Raw genomic sequence first — 19634 nt, 5'->3', positions numbered from 1 at the left:
GGTTCGATTCCCGGTCAGGGCACATGCCTGGGTTGCGGGATCAATCAGTGACTCTCATCATTGATGTTTCTATCTCTCTCTCTCTCACTCTCCTTTCCTCTCTCTGAAATCAATAAAGATATATTTAAAAAAAAAAAAAAATACTATATCAACCAGACAGATTTTTTTGAATGCCTGATGTATTTTTAGGATCTTGTTAGGTGTTTTAGCAGAATTTAGAGAAGAGTAAGTCATAGATCCTCTAGAAACTTTTATTGCAGCTCTCTCTGAGTGGAACTGTACAATACCACATGTATTTGTTAAGTGTTCTATATGTGTGGCTAAGAAATAATAAAGGATTACAAGATTGGGGGGCATTCAGATTTATTAACCGTCATTGTCCCTGCATCAGGCAATTTTGATGTGAATCTTTGACGAAGAAAATACATCATAATTAAAACCTTTCCTGGATTTATGAACAGTCTTAAGTGCATTCACGTATTATTCATTATAGTAGCATGGATAGCTAAGATAAGAAATTAAGGCCAGGTTTCTCTTATATAAGCCTGTGTATTAATTTTTTATGGCTGCATAAGAAATTACCATACACTTAGCAGTTGAGCACAATACTCATTTATTAGCTGATAGCTCTGTAGGTCAGAAGTCCAGGCAGGCTTGGCTAGGCTCTCTGCTTAGTGTCTCAGAGTCAAAATGCAGGTGTTGGTCAGGCTGGGCTCTTATTTGGAGGCTTTGGGAAGGAATATGCTTCAAGTTCCTTCAGGTTGTTGACAGAATCCACTGCCTTGTGGTTGTAAGTCTGAGGTTCCCATTTTCTTTCTGGCTTTAAGCTAAGGACTGCTCTCAGTTTCTTAATGTCACCCACATTTCTTCTTACATGACCTCCTCCCTATCTAAATCAGTGATGGCGCCCGGCCGAGCGTAGCTCAGCGGTTGAGCGTCAACCTGGGATCCAGGCGATCGGGGTTCGATTCCTGGTCAGGGCACATGCCCGGGCTGCAGGCTTGATCAATGACTCTCTCATCATTGATGCTTCTATCTCTCTCTCTCCCTCTTCTTCCTCTCTCTGAAATCAATAAAGATATATTTAAAAAATAAAAAATAAAAATAAATAAATCAATCAGTGATGGCATGTTGAGTCCTTCTTACTCTTCAAATTTCTCTAATTCCTCTTCTGCCACCAGCCAGAGAAACTTTCTGCTATTAAACGGCTTACCTGTTTGGGTCAGGACTGCCTGGATAATCTCTGAATTTTAAGGCCAGCTGTCTTGGGGTTTTAATTACACCTGCAAAATCCCTTCATAGCAGTTCTTAGATTAGTGTTTAAATGAATAATCAGTGGATGGAAATCTAAAGATGGCATCTTTTGAATTCTGCCTATCCTTTCTTGTATTAGCATAGAAATGACCCCAAATCTCAGTGTGTTATTACAAAAGTTTATTTTTTGCTCAGACTGTATGACCATCATAGGTAAGCCGGGGCTTTGTTCCATGTTTCCTCAGTTCAGGATTTAGCCTGCTGGAGCAGTCTCTACCTGGAGCTTGTACAGAGGGCAAGTGAAAGCATGGGTCTTTAAAGTTCTACTCAGAAGAAATATGTGGAACTTCTTTTATCTTTCTCATTTTGTTACCTAAAGCAAGTCACATGCCATACTTGGGTTGACAGATCAGGGAAGTATAATACTTCTTCAGAGAAGGAATGCATTTTATTTTATTTTATTTTATTTTGGAATATTTGTTCTAGTTCTGTGAGGTATGCCATTGGTTTCTTCATAGGATTTGTGTTTAATCTATAGATTGCTTTGGGTAGTGTGGACATTTTAATGATGCTAATTCTTCCTATCCATGAACATGGTATATGCTTCCACTTGTATCTTCTTCAGTGTCTTAGAGTTTTCTGAGGACAGGTCTTTTACAACCTTGGTTAAATTTATTCCTAGGGATTTTATTCTTTTTGGACAATTGTGAATGGGATTGTTTTCTCAGTTTCCCTTTCTGATAGTTCATTATTGGTTTATAAAAATGCAACTGATTTCTAGATTGATTTTGTATCCTGCTACTTTATTGAATTTATGTATCAATCCTAGTAGTTTTTTGGTGGAATCTTTAAGATTCTCTATACACAGTATCATGTCATCTGCCAATAATGACAGTTTTACTTCTTCCTTTCCAATGTGGATGCCTTTTATTTCTTCTCGTCTGATTGCTGTGGCTAGGACTTTCAGCACTATGTTGAATAAGAGTGGTGAAAGCAGACATCCCTGTCTTGTTCCCTATCTTAAGGGAAACACTTGTAGTTTTTGCCTACTGAGTATGATGTTGGCTGTGGGTTATAGATGGCCTTTATTATGTTGGGATATAATAAAGAAGTTCCACATGTTTCTTCTGAGCAGAAGTTTTAAGAGCCATGAATTCCCTCTGAGAAGGAATTCATTTTAGTGAATGGTAACTCCTGAGCTCCTTTGCCTCAGGACTGCCCTATGACCTTTCCTGGCTCTGGTTTGCCCTTTGCTTTCTTCAAGACTAATGGTTCTTTTTCTGAGGAGAGTAGTGAGCACCCCGATCCACTTAATTGATAACTTAGTGTAATGCTCAAAATGTCCCATTTTTGTTGGTGGGCCAAAATGTCTGTGTGTGTGTTTTGTTTGTTTTTCTGTGATCCAGTAGTCTTTGAGAGTTTCTGATGTCCTAGGCTTTTATATTTTCTGTCCCAGACTAGAATCAGTCATTGCTGTTATTTATTAAATATCTCATTATGTGGCAGGTACACTGGATATTATCTTGAATTGTCTTAATTCTGTATGGTTAGAAATATTATCCTGTAATAGAGGAGGAAATGGAAGCTCAGTAAATTAATTTACCAATGTCTGCCAGCCATCATCTGAATACCATATGGCAAAGAGGTTGACATATTGTGGCCTCCAAGGTCAAATCCAGCTTGAAGTGTTTTTTTTAAATGAAGTTTTGTTGAAACACAGCCACGCCCATTCATTTACATATGTCTATGGCAGCTTTTGCACTTTAACTGTAGGGTTGAGTAGTTACTAAAGAGACTGTCTGACCCCAAAGGCCTAAAATATTTATTCTTTGGTCCCTTGAGAAAATTTGCTAATCCCTGCTGTATGGGATCCATGCATATTCAGATTTCTTCCTGACAGCTGTCTCTTGTTCTTGCCCAGTGTTTCCTTCCTCTGCATCACCATATTAAGGAAACAGATTTTTCCTCATGATCACACTCTTGTAAACTCTCTAGGTGAACGTACCTCCTAAATTAGTTTAGCTCAAAAGCAAGTGCACAAGCATCAGAGTCAGCTCAAGTTTTAAATTATGGTGCCACCTCTCTGTAAAATGGGAGTTATGATGACTTCCTCACTGGATCATTTTAAAGATAAAGTGAAATCATATTATGCCTAGTAATATAATTTATTGAGGTGACTTCAGACAATATCTGGTGCAGATATTGTACTGTACAGAAGACCTGCAGTGTCTGCAGATGGTCTGAGGGAGAGAGAGAACAAACTGGGAAAGTAGTGGAGTAGTCTTGACTAGTAGAAGTTTTGTATTGTAAGGTGTAGGAGATAAAATGGAAATATTAGGTTAATGTTAAATATTGGCGGATTTCAGTGCTGAATGAGATTTCTACTGGTGATTTTCAAACTTCTGTAGCACCATAGGATTGATTCAGTCTAGGATGATCATGGAGTGAGGCACTCTCACTTTACCAGAGCAGTACCTTTGTATTTGTCTTGGGATTTGGAATTCCACATGGATTTAGATTGAACAGATACCTCTAAATGTTCTTTGTTAATGTCATGACTTTGAGGGTATGTCGATCAGGGGTAAAGATTTAGATTGAAGCCATCCAGACAGTGGCAGTGCAGTGTGATATAGGGGTAATTGTATGATTAGGCCAGCTGTGGCTTTATGTTTGTAATCCAGACTCGAAAGTGGGCTGCTTAGCCCTGGCCGGGTAACTCAGTTGGTTAGCGTCATCCTAATATGCCAAGGTTGTATGTTCAATCCCTGGTCAGGATACATACAGGAATCAACCAATGAATGCATAAATAAGTGGAACAACAAATTGATGTTTTTCTTTCTCTCCCCTTTCTCCCCCCCTCCTCTCTCCAAAATCAATCAATAAAATAAATAAATAAAGTGTGGCTGCTTGGCTTCAAGATCTTGACTTCACAGCTAGCTGTACAATTGAGTGACCTGTGCAGCTTACCAAACCTTTCAGAATCTTTGTTTTCTCATCTGTAAGAGGGAGGTGATAGCATTACTTAACTCACAGCTGATGTATGTAGGTGAGCTTGCTTGGTGATGACTTAAGTATGTAATAAGTGTTAGCTCTTATTAGAGTACTTTATATAGAGTAGTGGTTAATGTACATTGATTGACATTTTCTTTTCCCCAAACTGTCATTCCCATTGCTTAATGCCTGATGAATAGAGGATGTTCAACAAATATTTGTTGAATGAATGAATTGTAAACTTGAGCTTAATAGAAATGAAAGCTCTCTAAATGTGCCTCTTAATCAGAAAATAAATGGATTAATTACACACTTCATTCTTCTGATTGCTTATGAAATGTGCTGTGGTGATTATATGCAGTGTGTGCATTATAAGTAATAAAAGGAAAGGAGTTGTATGGCTATTTCAGAGCTGTTGAATTTCCTTATTAGATGTGCACACTAAACACATGCATTGAGAGAAGGTCTCCATTACTGCTACTTCCACACAGTGGCATGTGTCCTGCTTAACTTGTTGCTATAAAGTAAGTAGAGAGAATTCCCTCAGCCCTGTTAGATACACTGAGTTGGTTGCTCTCACAGATAGATTCTTGGGGAGATTTTGGTTATTTTGTCATGAGATTTTAGCGGTGAAACTGGGAGGAATGGGGTTTAATAAGGATATGAGAATAGCAAGCAGCTCTGCGAAAAGCAGAGTGTGGAATGATAGTTGATTTTAGAGTGATTGTCAAACTGTGGCCCTGAAGGTCAAATCCAGCTTGAAGCCTGAAGAGTGAAGAGTTACAAAGAGTGAACTTAAAAATAATGGGAGGTGTTTTGTATTCATTTTAATGAAAATGTTAAGTAAATGGGATACATACTATGGCAAAATTGTCATGGTAGTATTTATATGAGTGAAATCAGGAAACATGAGACAGTGTTCACAGGTTGTCTGTCAATCAACCCAGCACTCTCCCTTTCTGTAAACGGGATAAGAATAGTGCCTACCTTATAAGGTTGTTGTGATGATTGAATGAGATTGTAGGTATAAAGTGCTTATTAGCTCAGTGTCTGGCACTTATATGGTGAGTGCATATAAAAGTAAATACATTTATTTCCAACAAGAACTGAGTGCTTATTGAGGGCTAGATACTCAGCTAGTTTCTGGGATAGCAGAAAATCAGACATTTTTTAGGCCATAATCATTTCTGCATGTGCCAGGCATTGTGCTAAGTGCAGAGAAGACAACAGAGCTCATTATCTGGTGAGAGACAGCTACCAATATAGTGAGACCAGGTGCTGAGTACAAAGAGACACATGTAGTGTGTGGAAAGTACTGTGGGAGTCCAGCAGTGGGAGCAGCTCACTCACCCTGTCTGCCAAGAAAACTTACTATAAGCCCAGCCTTGTACGGGGCAAATTGCCATCTGTGCTGGCTGCTGAACAGTTCATTTTGTGAGTTTGTGCTATGTACTAGGCCTGGTGCTAGGCACTGGATTCAGTATTGAATAAACAAGAGAGCTTCTGCTCCTTTGGAATGTATACTGTAATAGTGGAGATAGGTGTTAGTCATGCAATCAAATATATATGTGAATATTTGTTAACAGTGGTAAGTTTTATGAAGGTAAGATAACCGGTGTTATAAATAGAGGACTTTTATAGGTGTAAAATAGGGGACTTTGACCTGGTCAGGGAATGCTTTCCCAAGGAAATCCTGAGCTTAAATCTCACTTTATGTTCCACAAAATTACAGCTTCTTGAAGTTAGGAGCTTTGTTCACCTTATTTGGTGTGGCTCTCCAGTGCCTAGAATAGTACCTGGCATGTGGTAGTCACTGCACTCAGTAGCTGTTTGTTAAATGAAGGAAGGTATGATTGATCTGAATTCTAAAGGGAAAGTAGGAACTGAGAGATGGAGAAGGGACTTCAGGAAGAGGGACCAGCATGTACAAAGGACCTGTGCAGGTAGGGAGCCGGTTACATTTGAGAGACTGAAATGAGGCCATGTCCAACAGAGAGTGGGGGGAGAAGTGAAGCTGCAGAGGAACATTGGGGCCAAGCCTCAGTGCCTTGGTTGCCATAGGAAAGATTTGCTCTTTCTCTGAAGGGCAATTGATTTTAAGCAGCAAGTATCAGGTTGCAGTTTTTATTTTGAAAATGTTTCTGTTTTGTGGAAGACAGACTATGGCAGGGGATACAGGGCAAGATTGAATGCAGAAGAGGTGCAAAGGATAGCACCCCAACTTATGAGTTCTGCTGCTTGGATGGATGGTTGGGCCATTCCGTAAGATAGGAACACTGGAAGAGAATTTGGTTTGTGCAGGAAAGATCATGAATTTGGTCTTCAACATGCTGAGCTTGAAATGCCTTTGAGTCATGTAAGTGGCCATTGAGAGAAGTCTGGGCTGGGGGTACAAATCTAATAATTATCATAGAGGTACTGGATGAAGCCATGGGCATTAATGAGATTGTGTAGGGAGAGAGAGGGGATGGATGAGAAATGGGCGTAAGAGTTGAAAAACTAGTGCTGAATGGCAAGGCAGAAGGGGAGGAGACTGAGGAGCTGCCAGAGAAGTAGAACAAGAGCCAGGAGGGTCGGAGTAATCCAGGGCGTGAAGGGGAAGCAAATGTTCCAGAGTGAGAAAGTGATCGGTCTGTGCGGTTCTGAGGGAATGACGACTGGAAAATGTCCTTTGACTTTTACAGTTTGGAGGTCACTTGTGGCAAGATAGGGCAGAAACCATGTTGGAGTAAATGGGTATGAGGAAGTAAGACTTAAGCATAGGCAACTCCGGAGAAGTTTGGCTGTGCGAGAAAAGAGAAGGGAGCAGCCAGAGGGGAGAGCAGGATCAAGGGAAGTTTACTTTATTTATTTTTTAATCCTCACCCAAGGACACCTTTAGAGAGAGGAAGGGGTAGAGAGACATCCCGTGCATGCCCTGACCAGGGGTCGAACCCGCAACCCAGCTGTGTGCCCTAACCAGGAATCGAACCACAACCTTCTGGTGCATGGGACGACTCTCCAGCCAACAGAGCCACCTGGCCAGGGCAAGGGAAGTTTTATTTTTAAAATAAGTCATGAGTTTTCTTAATACGTCATAGGAGGTGCCAGTGGAGAGGGAGAAGTTGACTTGATGAGATGAACAGGCTTCCAGGTGGAGAGAACAACCTGTGCTAAGCCTGAGGCCTTGAAAGTGCTTGCTGTGTTTTGGGGACAGTGAGCTGGTTGTCCAGGGCAGCTGGAGCAGAGAAGTGTGGTTAAGAAGTACACAGAGGAAAAGTGAGCCTGGTACAGAGGACCTGGTGTGGGACTCCCTCCAGGGCATGTCTCAATAACATGACAGAGCAACAAAGTCTGGCGAGATTACAAAGCGTAGTCTGAGAGGAGACGAGTAGTTGGGAGCTGTTAATGGAGGAAATGGGGGAGAGGAGAGGGCAGATGAGAGTGAGGTTACTGCCTTTTCTATAGGACTTGGTTCCTGATTCAGTTCAGGGAATCGTACGGAAGAGTGGAAAGAGGAAAGCACTGATGTTCTTTACTCTGGAGGATGTTTAGTTAATTGGAATATTAGCAAAGGGCAGAGAAAGTTGAGGGGAACAGATGGGAAAATGGGCATTTAGGGCATCATTTTCAGCCTTTAACTGGGCAGATGAGTCTGGTACATGGGAGCAGAGCAGCTGGAGTCGGAGTTACATATCCCCAGATACAGCGTAAAATAACTTTATGACTGACCCTTACTTTCTGCCAGCTTCATTACCACACCCCCTGCACTGGTTGGTCTTACTGAGTTCAGAGTGTGTTTTGTGAGATCTACTCCACTTCTGTTGTTGAAACAACCATGCTGTCAACATCGTGGGCTTTGAAGCCACCTGACCACTGGAACTGTTTGCCTTGATTTGTCTGTGTAAAGAATTAGAGTAGCTATGATGCAGGTTTTACTTCAGGACATATTGTTTTTAGTGGTCCCTTGAAAGAGGTAGAGGTTATATAGCACAGATTCTAGAGCCAGGCTTCCTGGGTTAGTTAGAATTCTAGCTCCTCTGTTAAGAGTTGAGTGACATTGAACAAGTTACTTTGCCTCTCAGGCCCCAGTTTTCTTTTCTGTAAACTTAAGATAAGTTTTCAAATGAGATATGCATATAAAGCATTTAGAACAGTGCTTGACACATTTTAGATGCTTGAAAAGTGGTAGCAGTGACCAAAGTCGTTGTTTGGGGCCTTAGTGCTGTCATTCCACTGTTAAGCACCAGATGGCAGCAAAGAACAGGTTTTTAAGCTTACCCACAATTCTACCAAGAGTCCTGGAATAAATTTTCTTTTTCAGATCCCTAATTTGTGCAGTGTGAAGTATTTTATTTCTTTCCTTTCTCTCTTTGCTTTTTTTCGAACTTCTGGTTGAAACTCATTTGTTTTGAGACTCTTAAAGTTTATTCATAAAAAAATGTTTAAAGCTTTTTGGTCGAAGTAGCACAAACATACAGTAAACTAGATAACGTAGGACAGCTGTTAGTGAAAAGCAGTCGCCCGATGCGTGCCTCACCTTGCCTTACTCCCTGTCCTCCTCTCTGGAAGCACCCACTTTTAACTTTGTATTACCATTTAATTTTGTAACTTTTTTTTTTTTTTAAGTATATCTTTATTGATTTCAGAGAGAGGGAGAGAGAGAGAGATGAAACATCAATGATGAGAGAGTCATTGATCAGCTGCCTCCTGCACGCCCCCAACTGGGGATCGAGCCCGCAACCCGGGCATGTGCCCTGACCAGGAATCGAACCCCGATCGCCTGGATCCCAGGTCGACATTCAACTGCTGAGCCACGCCCGGCTGGGCTGTATTACCATTTAATTTTGAATAGCTGAATTTTTATGTTACCTCAATCAAAATTTTAGCAATATATATATTAAATAGTATTTTTTGGAGTTTGCTATAGTAGAAATAGCATGAACTTTATTATGTGCCTTCTTTGTGCCCGGCACTGATGGGGGTTCATTAAGTTTCTGCTCTCAGGTAACTAGTCACTGGGGGAGGTTGTTGGTATAGTATGGTAAGTGCTTTGGGGAGCACTTAGAGAGGAGGGCAGCTGGCATGTCCTGGGATGAATGTCAGTGGAGGCTTTCTGAAATCACTGGAGGAGGTGACATCTGAGCAGAGATGAAGGTACGACCAGGTTTGGCAGACAAGAAGGACAAGAGATAGGTGCTCCTGGCAGGGGAAGTAGCAGGGTCAAAAACGTAAGTGGCGAAAGCATAGTATATCTGGGGAGCTGCAGTGGGCTGGCTGGTAAGATTTTGGAGTTGAAGGTGGGGGTGTGATGAAGCTGGCAGATAGAGTAAGTGTCAGTCATGAGCGCATTTTATATTGTATCAGAAACTTTATATCTTGTTCTGAGGGTAATCATAAGGAAGCACCCAAGGGTGTTAATAGAAAAGTAAGGTGGTAACATTTGTATTTTGTAAAGATCACTCTTAAAGCAGCATGCAGAGTAGATTGCATGGCTTGAGACCAGTTAGTAGATTATAACAATCTAGGAGAGAAAAGGCAAGAGCCTGAAATAAGGCAGTGAAGAAACCAGAGGGTGGGGATTGGGTTTGAGAAACAGAGGAGATATACTTGATAGACTTGGAGGTAAGGGAAAGGTCAAGACTGAGCCCCAGGTTTCTGCTTTAGGTAATTGGGTGCATGATGATGCCCATACATGAGCTGGAAAGTCCAGGTGAAGAAATAGGAGGTTTCAAGCTCATTTTAGGTATGTCCAACTTGTCTTAGCTTTGTAGACATCTAAGTGGAGACCCCAGTACAGTTGGAAGGAGCCACTCTGCCATTTATTAGCTCTTGTCACCATCAGATTACTTACCAACTCCAGGCCTCAGTTTCTTTTTCTGTTAAAGGGGATGATACTATCTACCACAACGTCCTTATGTTCATTAAAAAGAAGAGCATCATAAACACCCAGCACAGGTTATAACCAGAGCAAGTGATTGATGGAAGTGGTTTCTTTCCTTCCTTTCTAGGATTCACAAGGACTAGAGTTCCTTCAGGTCTGTCACTCCTTCTTTGAAGTCAGCAATTTGGGGTAATACAGTGTTCTATGAAAAATAACTACTTTAATGAAATCTTTTGTAGCTCATACTTCAAGCCATCATAGATTGCTTAGAATTTTGTCATCCAAAAAACACGGGTGCTTTTCCCATTCACTGTGTGTATCACCACTTATCACTGACTTTTTCCTCTTTTTAGAAAGCATGCACCTTCATTAAATCAAACCTTGATCCCAGCAACGTGGATTCCCTGTTCTATGCTGCCCAGTCCAGCCAGGTCCTCTCAGGGTGTGAGGTGAGTCCAGCTTCCTACATTTTTATTTACCTTAAACCGTAAAGTAGATTTTTTCAAAATCCATGTTATTGAACATATAAAGAGACAAGTGACTTGCAGAACTTTTTCAAGTATTGTGTTAAGGTTTTAAAACATTTAGTTCTACGCACTGAGTACTAGGGGGGAATGATCATGTGCTAAGTGGGTGGCTTGACTTTGGCAGTTGCTCTGTGTGCCATCTTTGGCATGCCTGCCACTAATTGCCAGCAGCAGTTCTAAAACTCTTTGTTTGCCAATCCTTTCTTAGATCTCTATTTCAAATGAGACCAAAGATCTGCTCCTTGCAGCTGTCAGTGAAGACTCGTCTGTTACCCAGATCTACCATGCAGTTGCAGCCCTGAGCGGCTTTGGCCTTCCCTTGGCTTCCCAAGAAGCACTCAGTGCCCTTACTGCTCGCCTCAGCAAGGAAGAGACTGTGCTGGCGTGAGTCATCTCAAGTATTTCTCAGGTTTCATGTGTTGGGTACTATGCTGAGAGGGTTCATCTATTGGTTCAGCAAATATTTTCTGGTCATCTACTATGTCCCAGGTGCTGTTGCACTAAGACAGGTAAGGTCCCTGTCCTCATGCAGCTCACCTAGAAACTGTCTTCTCCAAGCTGCTCAGGCAGAAGGCAGATGCAAAAACATACTGCCGCACAGAGATACAAAGTTTCCTTTTGAAGTTAGAGGCTGCAGCAAGGGTAGGAGACCACTGAGGGAGAGTGAGGCCAGTGAGCCACGTAGGTGTGTCTCTTGTTCTTGGGGCTTGGCCTGGAGACGGTGTGCTGTCAGCAGTAGAGGTTCTGCACTGAAGGAACGCTTATGGGATTCCTTGAAGTTGTGAGAGATAGCACCTGGTGGGAAAAATGGGTGCTCAGAGGAAAGACTATTCTAGAAATCATATTTTTCTGCTCTGCAAAAGGCTTAGGTGAAACATAAGTACCTTATAGGAAAAGAACTTTGAGCAGCTTTCCTGTTTATTATAAATTTAAACGTTGTAACTGACTTAAGACACTGACCTAACTTAAAAGTGACAGTACAGTCCTAGCTGGTTTAGTTCAGTGGTTAGAGTGTCCTGTGGACTGAAGGGTCCTGAGTTCAATTCTGGCCAAGGACACGTACCTTGTTTGCAGGCTCGATCCCCAGCCCTGGTCGGGGCTCATGCGGCAGGCAACCAATCAGACACATCGATGTTTCCCTCTCTCTCTTCCTCCCTCCTTCCCTCTCTCCTCTCTCCTCTCTCCTCTCTCTTCTCTCTTCACTTCCTTCCACTCACTCTGAAAAGCAATAGAAAAAATATTCTCGGTTGAGGATTAAAAAAAAAAAAAATTGCCCAGCCGGTGTGGCTCAGTGGTTGAGCATCGACATATGATCCAGGAGATCGAGGTTTGATTCCTGGGTAGGGCCCATGCCCGGGTTGTGGGCTTGACCCCTAGTAGGGTCTGTGCAGGAGGCAGCCGATCAATGACTCTCTCATCATTGATGTTTCTCTTTCCCTCTCCTTTCCTCTCTCTAAAATCAATAAAGATAAATTTTTTAAAAAAGTGATAGTATATATAGTTTTTTAAAAACACTGAAGCTCCTCATGTAAAACAGTATATGTAGTTTTTGTTTTCTGTGTGTCCCCCTTTTAACTGCAACCCCTGAAACAGAGTAGAGCACCTGGACTCCTGTTAATTGTTTAACAAGAGGTTGTAACACAAATTCCCTATTGCAGAATAGTTCAGTTGTTTCCCACGTTTGTGTGTGTGTGTGGTGGTATTATTATTATCACTATTTTGCTAAGAATCAGAATGTTTCTAAGTTTGAAGCTCTGTTAAAGGCAGGGTTCACAGTAAGTGAACCCCCTCACTGTCTCTCTCACACCCTCTTTATATTCACGTGGCCAGTAATCAGTGACTTTGGGCTAATTCTTTTCCTAGGGCTTAGGTTTTGTACACGTTTTGCCCAGTGCTTGGTCCTTTGGTTTTAGGTTACATTATTTTGATCTCATAATTCCTTGTGAAATGTCTCTCCAGTCACCACCATCTCATGCCATGATATCACTGTCAGTGCCTCTCTCTCTAATGCCTCCTTCTATAGAAAAACCTTTCCATTTCCTTCTGAGCCAAAAAGAAAATCTCCCTCCTAAAACCCCAGAACAGGAAAAAGTACAAAGAAAATACATCCGTTTTGGAGTCAGTTATATTTGGGTTTGAACACCAGTTCTGTTCCTTCCTCGCTGTGTGACTTTAGGCAAGTTACTAACCTATCAGAACCTCATATGTAAAATGAGACCAATAATTCTTACATCATAGAACAAAGGTCAGGATTAAATGAGATAATATACGAAGAGCTTAGTGCAGTGCCTGGCTCTTAGTGGGCATGCAACAAATAGAGTTCCCTTCTCTTCTAGGGCATTTCCTTGTTAGGTACCTTGGAGAGCTGATTACTTCCTTGGTTGTATTGTAATTATGCATTAAATTATAAGCTTCTTTATTTGCATTGCTTATAGAGCCTGGCACATGGTAGGTTAATAAGAGTTAATAAAGGCTGAAACTATACTTTTGTGTTTCGATTCTCTTGTAGAAAGCTTACAGGTAGGAAGAGCACACACTTGGGCTCAGATAGAACTGTGTTCAAATCCAAACTCTTCTACTTAATACCTCTGTGACCATGAGCAGGCTGTTTAAACCCCCCTAAACCTCATATGTAAAACAGAAAATGAGGTCTGTCTCATAGGGTTATTGTGAATATCCAACTGGCAGGATGCCTTATGTAATACTACTACTAATTTGCCCTGTTTAATGAAATTCGATATAAATTAGGACTCTTCTAAATGGGCCTTCTACATTTAAGTGGACACATTCTAGGAAATGAATGTTCATAAACTTGTCTAGAATGGGAAAAAATTATTTTTAGGTTTGAATGAAGCCTCTGAAAAGATGCCATTGTGGTCTCCCATAACCCAATTTATTTGAATCATCTGCTGAGACAGGATCTGCTTTCTTAGTGTTTGAATAGAGTACTCTAGAGGGAAAGAAATTGCTGTCTGTGTAACAGTAATTAAAGCCAGTGACAAAACTTTTCAAACACTAAGTGGATTAATTTCATTCTAGAAACTTGTGAGGTTGTTACCAGCATGATGCTTACTTATTCCAAAGAAGAGAAAAATAATATTTTAATTGAAAAGTTCTTTCTAGGGTATCTTAGCATCCTCATCTGGGCTCAGTGTTGATCATGGGTAGATGTGGGATTTTTATCTTGTTTGAAAATTCAGGTTTTATTTTCTCAAGTGCATTATAGCAACAGGCATCCCATAGGAGTTGTTGAAAACTCTGAAGCTTCCCTTTCCATGAATTGTGACTCTTGTGTTCCAACTTGTCATCCTAATGGAATTAGTTTTCCATGGAGGGAATCTGAATTGTTGTGATCTTGATGAAAGCAGGCAAATTCTCACTGTACATTCCCCAACGCATTGACTTAATAAATGGTGCTTTTAGACAAAGGCCCAATCCTCTCTTGGGAATTAGGGAGCCATTCCCAGGTTGAGCAGCAGTTTGCTTAACCACCGGGGTCCTCACTTTTTCTCCATTCCACCCAGAAAAGCACCATTTATATTTTCCAAGTTATCTCCATTAAGAGAATATAATCTACTAAAAAATCTGATGTGCATGTACCTACCACATTCTACCTTTAAAAGGTTATCTTTTTATTAACCAGCGTCACCCCAATAAATTTAATTTAAAAAAGTTTATCTTACATAAATACACTCATAAGTGGATAAAAATATATGAATTAGCTGTTTAAAAAAATGATTAAATACATGTGCTACAACATGGATGAGCCTTAAAAACATGCTAAGTGAAAGAAACCAGGCACAAAAGATCATATATTGTAGGATTCCACGTATATGAAATATCCAGAATGGTAAATTCATAAAGACAGAACTCAGATTGGTGGTTGCCACAGGCTGGGGCAGGTGTGTGTGTGTGTGTTTGTGTGTGTGTGTGTAAGACACTGCTTAAAGGGCACAGAGTTTTAATTTGGATTAATGGGAATATTTTGGAACTAGATAGAAGTGGTGATTGCACAACAGTGTGAAATACACTAAATGCCACTGAATTGTTCACTTTCAAGTGGCTATGTGAATTTCAATTCAGTGAATTTAAAAAAATATCTATCTATATGAGTAAGAGTTATCATTACAGTATTGTATGACCTAGTAAAACATTTAATGTTTATTAATTGGACATTAAGCTTATCAATTGGACATAATTATAGTACATCTGAGCAGTGAAATACTATGTTATTGTTAATAAGAATGAAGTACATTTGCCCTGGCTGTTTAGGCTCAGTTGGTTGGGTGTTGTCCCGTGCACCAAAAGGTTGCCAGCTCTCTTCCAGGTCAGGGCACATGCCCGAGTTGTGGGCTCAGTCCCCGGTAGGGGGCTTGCAAGAAGCAGCTGATCAATGTTTCATTCTCACATTGATGTTTTTCTCTTTTTCTCCTTCTCCCTTCCTCTCTCTCTCAAAATCAATTTAAAAATCTTATTTAAAAAAAAAAGAATGAAGTACATTTATATATACTCATGGAAAGATGTATACAATATATTATTAAGTTATTCAGCACATCTTTACTGAACATTTCATGCTCATGTTGCATTACTGTGGTTTCAGAAAAGTTATTCCAAATTCTACCCAGCAATCTACATATGTGGATTCTACAGTATTTCTTCGTTCTTGGAGTAAGAAAAGAAGAAAATTAACAGGGAGCTGACTTCTGCCACATAGACCTTGGTCAGATTGATTCCTGTCCTCCCTTAGGTGTCTCTTTTACACTTGATCTAGTCTCCGTGTTCTGTATGTGATGCCATTAGGATTGCCTTCTTTCTAGCAGTAATGATATTTATAATGTACTGGTCTTCGTCACATCTTTCCTAACGAGATTGAAATAAGCTCCTTAAAGGTTGACCATCCTATACTTCTAAAGAATAAGAGTAGGATATTTGTGCCCAGCCAGCGTGGCTCAGCAGTTGAGCATTGACCTAGGATCCAGGAGATTGCGGTTCGATTCCCAGTCAAGGCACATGCCCAGGTTGCGGGCTTGACCCCCCAGTAGGAGACGTGCAGGAGGCAGCCAATCAATGACTCTGTCATCACTGATGTTTCTCTCTCTCTCCTTCTCCCTTCCCCTCTCTGAAATCAATAAAGACATATTAAAAAAAAAAAAGTAGGATATTTATGAAGGTTTCCCAATACAGGAAGGGGTGAGTAGATGAAAGGAGACTTGCCATTCATTAGTGTTCTACTTTTTACCTTCCAGAACAGTCCAGGCGCTGCAGACGGCATCCCACCTGTCCCAGCAGGCTGACCTGAGGAGCATCGTGGAAGAGATTGAGGTGTGAATTTATTTTGCCAAAGGAATTTCCTAGCTCCTGTCTTTGAAACTCTTTAGAAGAGCTTTGCAGATAGACATGTATGATTTGTTACAGCCAGTTATATTTCTTTTCATATTCTTGGCACACTTATGTTCTTTGTGTCACAGCAATGTCCTAGGGAGTACTTATTAGGCTAGTATAGTTACCATATCAGTTAGGCAGCAGACTACTTTTCCAGTCTTTTGTAGGTATAGTTCCATAGTCCAGGATTTTTTAGAGCCTAAAAACCAGAAATTCAAATTTTTTTTTCTACCACTTACTACTTTGTAGACGAATTATTTAATATCTGAGCCTCAGTTTCCTTTGATGGTGGTTGTAGGAACAAGTGAGGTGCTAAAGTGCCTAGTACATAATAGGTGCTCAGCAAGTGGTCACTGTGTGTGTTTTTTCTTTGTTTTTAATATGTCTTTATTGATTTCAGAGAGAGGAAGGGAGAGAGAGAGAGAGAGACATCAATGATGATAGTCATTGATTGGCTGCCTCCTGCATGGTCCCCTACTGGGAGTTGAGCCTGCAACCTGGGCATGTACCTTGACCGGGAATCGAACTGCGATCTCCTGGATCATAGGTTGATGCTCAACTGCTGAGCCATGCTGGCTGGACGGTCACTGTGGTTTTTATTATTACTTTATCTTTTCCAGTGCCCAGGACCTCCTGCTGATCATGGATTGCATGGCCAGTGATGACAGGCAGCTTGTCAGTGTCATTACTAGATGCTCTGTAGGCAAATTAGCTGCCTCATCATGTTGTCCAGGAGAGCGGTATGTCTCTCTTCATCCTTAGAGCACTGAATAGGAAAGAGAAATGCTCAGCCCTGTAGCTTGTATCCAAATGAATGGCCTTGGAATCCATCTGTGTCACGATGCTTCCTGGGTGCACTGCAGCCTGGCCCACTGGCCTCTGCCCGTAGCCCCTGGTGCCTTCAGTGCCATGCCTCCTGGGCTTGGACTGGAGTACAAGGGGTCAGGGAAGGCACACTCACAGAGCTGCAGAGGACACTGTTCTCTCAGATGCCTATACAATATACTTTACTTTCCACATAAGCACCTTTTTTTGAGAAATACTAAGGGACTGAGGTGGTCTCCAAATTCAGAGTGAGATTTCTCAGAACTGTCGGCACTCTCATTTCTGTTATCACTTGACTTCCAACGTGCTTCCATGTTGTGACAGGACCTTGTTGCTCGCCTGGATGAACTGGGAGGTGTGTATCTTCAGTTTGAAGAAGGACTGGAAACAACTGCATTATTTGTGGCTGCGACCTACAAGCTCATGGACCATGTGGGAACCCAACCATCCATTAAGGAGGTGCCTGTCTAACAGTTCTCAGGAGTGAATCCCAAAGGAATTGTTGACTTAATCTGCTCAGGAAAGCTTTTTCCAGAGAGGGCCTTGGATGTAGTCACTGTGTCTTGGGTTAGGCATTAAGAATGAGAAATAGAAAGAATGTAATGCCTGTCCTGAAGAAACTGGTTGTCAGTGGGAGAGACATGTAAACAGATCGTTACACTTGCTTCAAATGGGGTACAGACATGTCATGAGGTAGTGACAAGAAGGCCAAGTGTATTGCTCTTGTTTCACCTCCCTTTTCTTCCTGATAACTCCCGTTTGTCTCAAGAATGCTTTCCATGTTGGTGGCCCATGCAAATCTTTCTCTTTATCTCTTTTGATAAGTGCCCTCTACTTCAGAATTGCCTGTTTTCCCTCCTCCCTCATTTAGCAATGACTAAATCTTTGTTGACTGACATAGTTCACTGAGAGGCTTGTGTGTCTACCAGACATCCACGAAGAGTTAATTCTTCTTTTCTTTTTCAAGAGGAGCTTGTTAACCTGAAAGACCCTTTAGTTGGAATGTCTGTGGGAAGTCTTTTGGAGTAGCACTATCTTTGTACCCCTTGTTTGTGGGAAGGTCACCACCCTTGACTTAAAGCTGCTGCTGCTTTAATTTTAGGAGGAGAGATTTGGGTTTCAAGTTAGAAGTTTCTTTTATGCATTAGGAGTTCTGTGCTGAGTTTCTTCAAGTAAACTGTAACTGATTATCTGCCTGTGTAATTTGAATTAATTTCATATTTTCTATGGAGGAAGTGATCTAATAATTTATTCATGTATTGGCATTCTTATGTTGTCTTTTCCTTCATCCCAAGTGTAGGAGTTCTAGAGATATAGTGTCTTTTAATTTCTGTTTTTGGGTTAAAATGCAGGAATGTGTGTCTTAGGATGCAAAACATTTAGGGCTCTTACACACAGTGTGTTAGATAAATTGGTGATACTCTTTGTGTACCACTTACACGTTTTCTTACTTCGTTCCCCAGCTTCTAGTAATCAGGTACTTAGATGGAGTAATTTTGCTGTCACTGCTTTTCACATAATCGGTCTGGTGAATAGTCACCCATTTTAACATGTCAACAGCCTAGTGATGGAAAAATGTAATTGGTACAATTAAAGAAAATTATTTCACATCGACTATGAATAACACTGTCGGGAACAAGGGAGCTTTTTTGTTAGATGGTAGATTTTAAAAAACAAAACTGATTGAAATGGAAAATTTTTCCTCCAAGTAAACAGCCTCCGGAATTTTAATAATGCCTTTTAGGTTCCACTTTTTTAAAAAAATTGCTTTCAGTTTTCTCCTCTAAGCAGCCCATTAGTTCTTAATGGAGAGCATTTTAGTTTCTTTCTAATGTACATTTTGGCTGTAAGGCTTGGTCTTGTAAATACAGACTTAGCCCCAGTGTTCTGCTTAGAGGTGGACTGAGAAGGGAGGTAGCTTAGCTAGGAGGGTGAGAGGAATCAGGAAAGAATGAACTTTAGGGACAAACAGACCTACATGTGTATTTTGGTCTTGCTTTTTTTAAAAATGTTATAATTTATAGGAGTTACTTAACCTCCTTTAGACTCAGTTTCCTTATTTGCAAAACATTGATAATATCAGGTTTTTGTCAAGGTTTGAGTTAATGCACGTAACGCACCTGCCACAGTACCTGGCATATGTAGAGATTGAACAGGTGGTTACTGTTTTGTGTATTTTATAATATACTTTCATATCTCAGTAGTTACCTATAGGTGCCTTGCATTTGTCTAGTAAGCATTTAATAAATGGTTGACAAATAAATGCAAGCATTTCAGTTTGTACTGGAAGATGGAAAAAACAAATAACCAAATCTAAGTTTTAAACTTAAATGAAGAATATTTGCTTTTTCCCCATCTACCAGTCTGGATTAGTGGCGAAAAGACTTCCAGTGCGAACACCTAGAAACAGATAAGGAGTGACTTGAGCCAGCTGGGGATGGACCGGTCGCCCTCCCGCCTCTTGCTGGAGGCAGATTGTAAGCTGCATTTCCCTTCTCTTTCAGGAGCAGGTCATCCAGTTGATGAATACGATCTTTAGCAAGAAGAACTTCGACTCGGTCTCAGAAGCCTTCAGTGTGGCCTCTGCTGCCGCTGCGCTCTCCCAGAATCGCTACCATGTGCCTGTTGTGGTTGTATCCGAGGGCTCTCCTTCCAGCACTCATGAACAGGCGATCCTGCGGGTATGCCCTTCAGTCCCAAAACTGCTGCCCTGTTTGCCACTTCCAGTGTAGAGCTTTCAGAAATTTAAAGATTGCTGCACAGCTGATTGTCACCCATGAGGACATACCCAG

At 41.0% G+C, this 19634-nt stretch overlaps 1 protein-coding gene across 2 annotated transcripts in view; it reads left to right on the top strand.

The window, feature by feature from the left end:
- RPN2 (ribophorin II) overlaps positions 1 to 19634 on the top strand; it is a 50925-nt gene that overhangs the window by 3689 nt on the left and 27602 nt on the right. For both annotated transcript variants that reach the window (XM_016219325.2, XM_016219323.2), the window contains exons 3-7: positions 10462 to 10557; positions 10844 to 11019; positions 15882 to 15957; positions 17167 to 17301; positions 19347 to 19523. In XM_016219325.2, coding sequence (XP_016074811.1) covers positions 10462 to 10557; positions 10844 to 11019; positions 15882 to 15957; positions 17167 to 17301; positions 19347 to 19523 — 660 coding nt within the window. The remainder of the gene's footprint in view (positions 1 to 10461; positions 10558 to 10843; positions 11020 to 15881; positions 15958 to 17166; positions 17302 to 19346; positions 19524 to 19634) is intronic.

This window comes from Miniopterus natalensis, chromosome 7 (assembly GCF_054644295.1).
Source record: "Miniopterus natalensis isolate mMinNat1 chromosome 7, mMinNat1.hap1, whole genome shotgun sequence".
Classification (NCBI taxonomy): domain Eukaryota; kingdom Metazoa; phylum Chordata; class Mammalia; order Chiroptera; family Miniopteridae; genus Miniopterus; species Miniopterus natalensis.
This window is presented reverse-complemented; position numbering and strand designations above follow the sequence as displayed.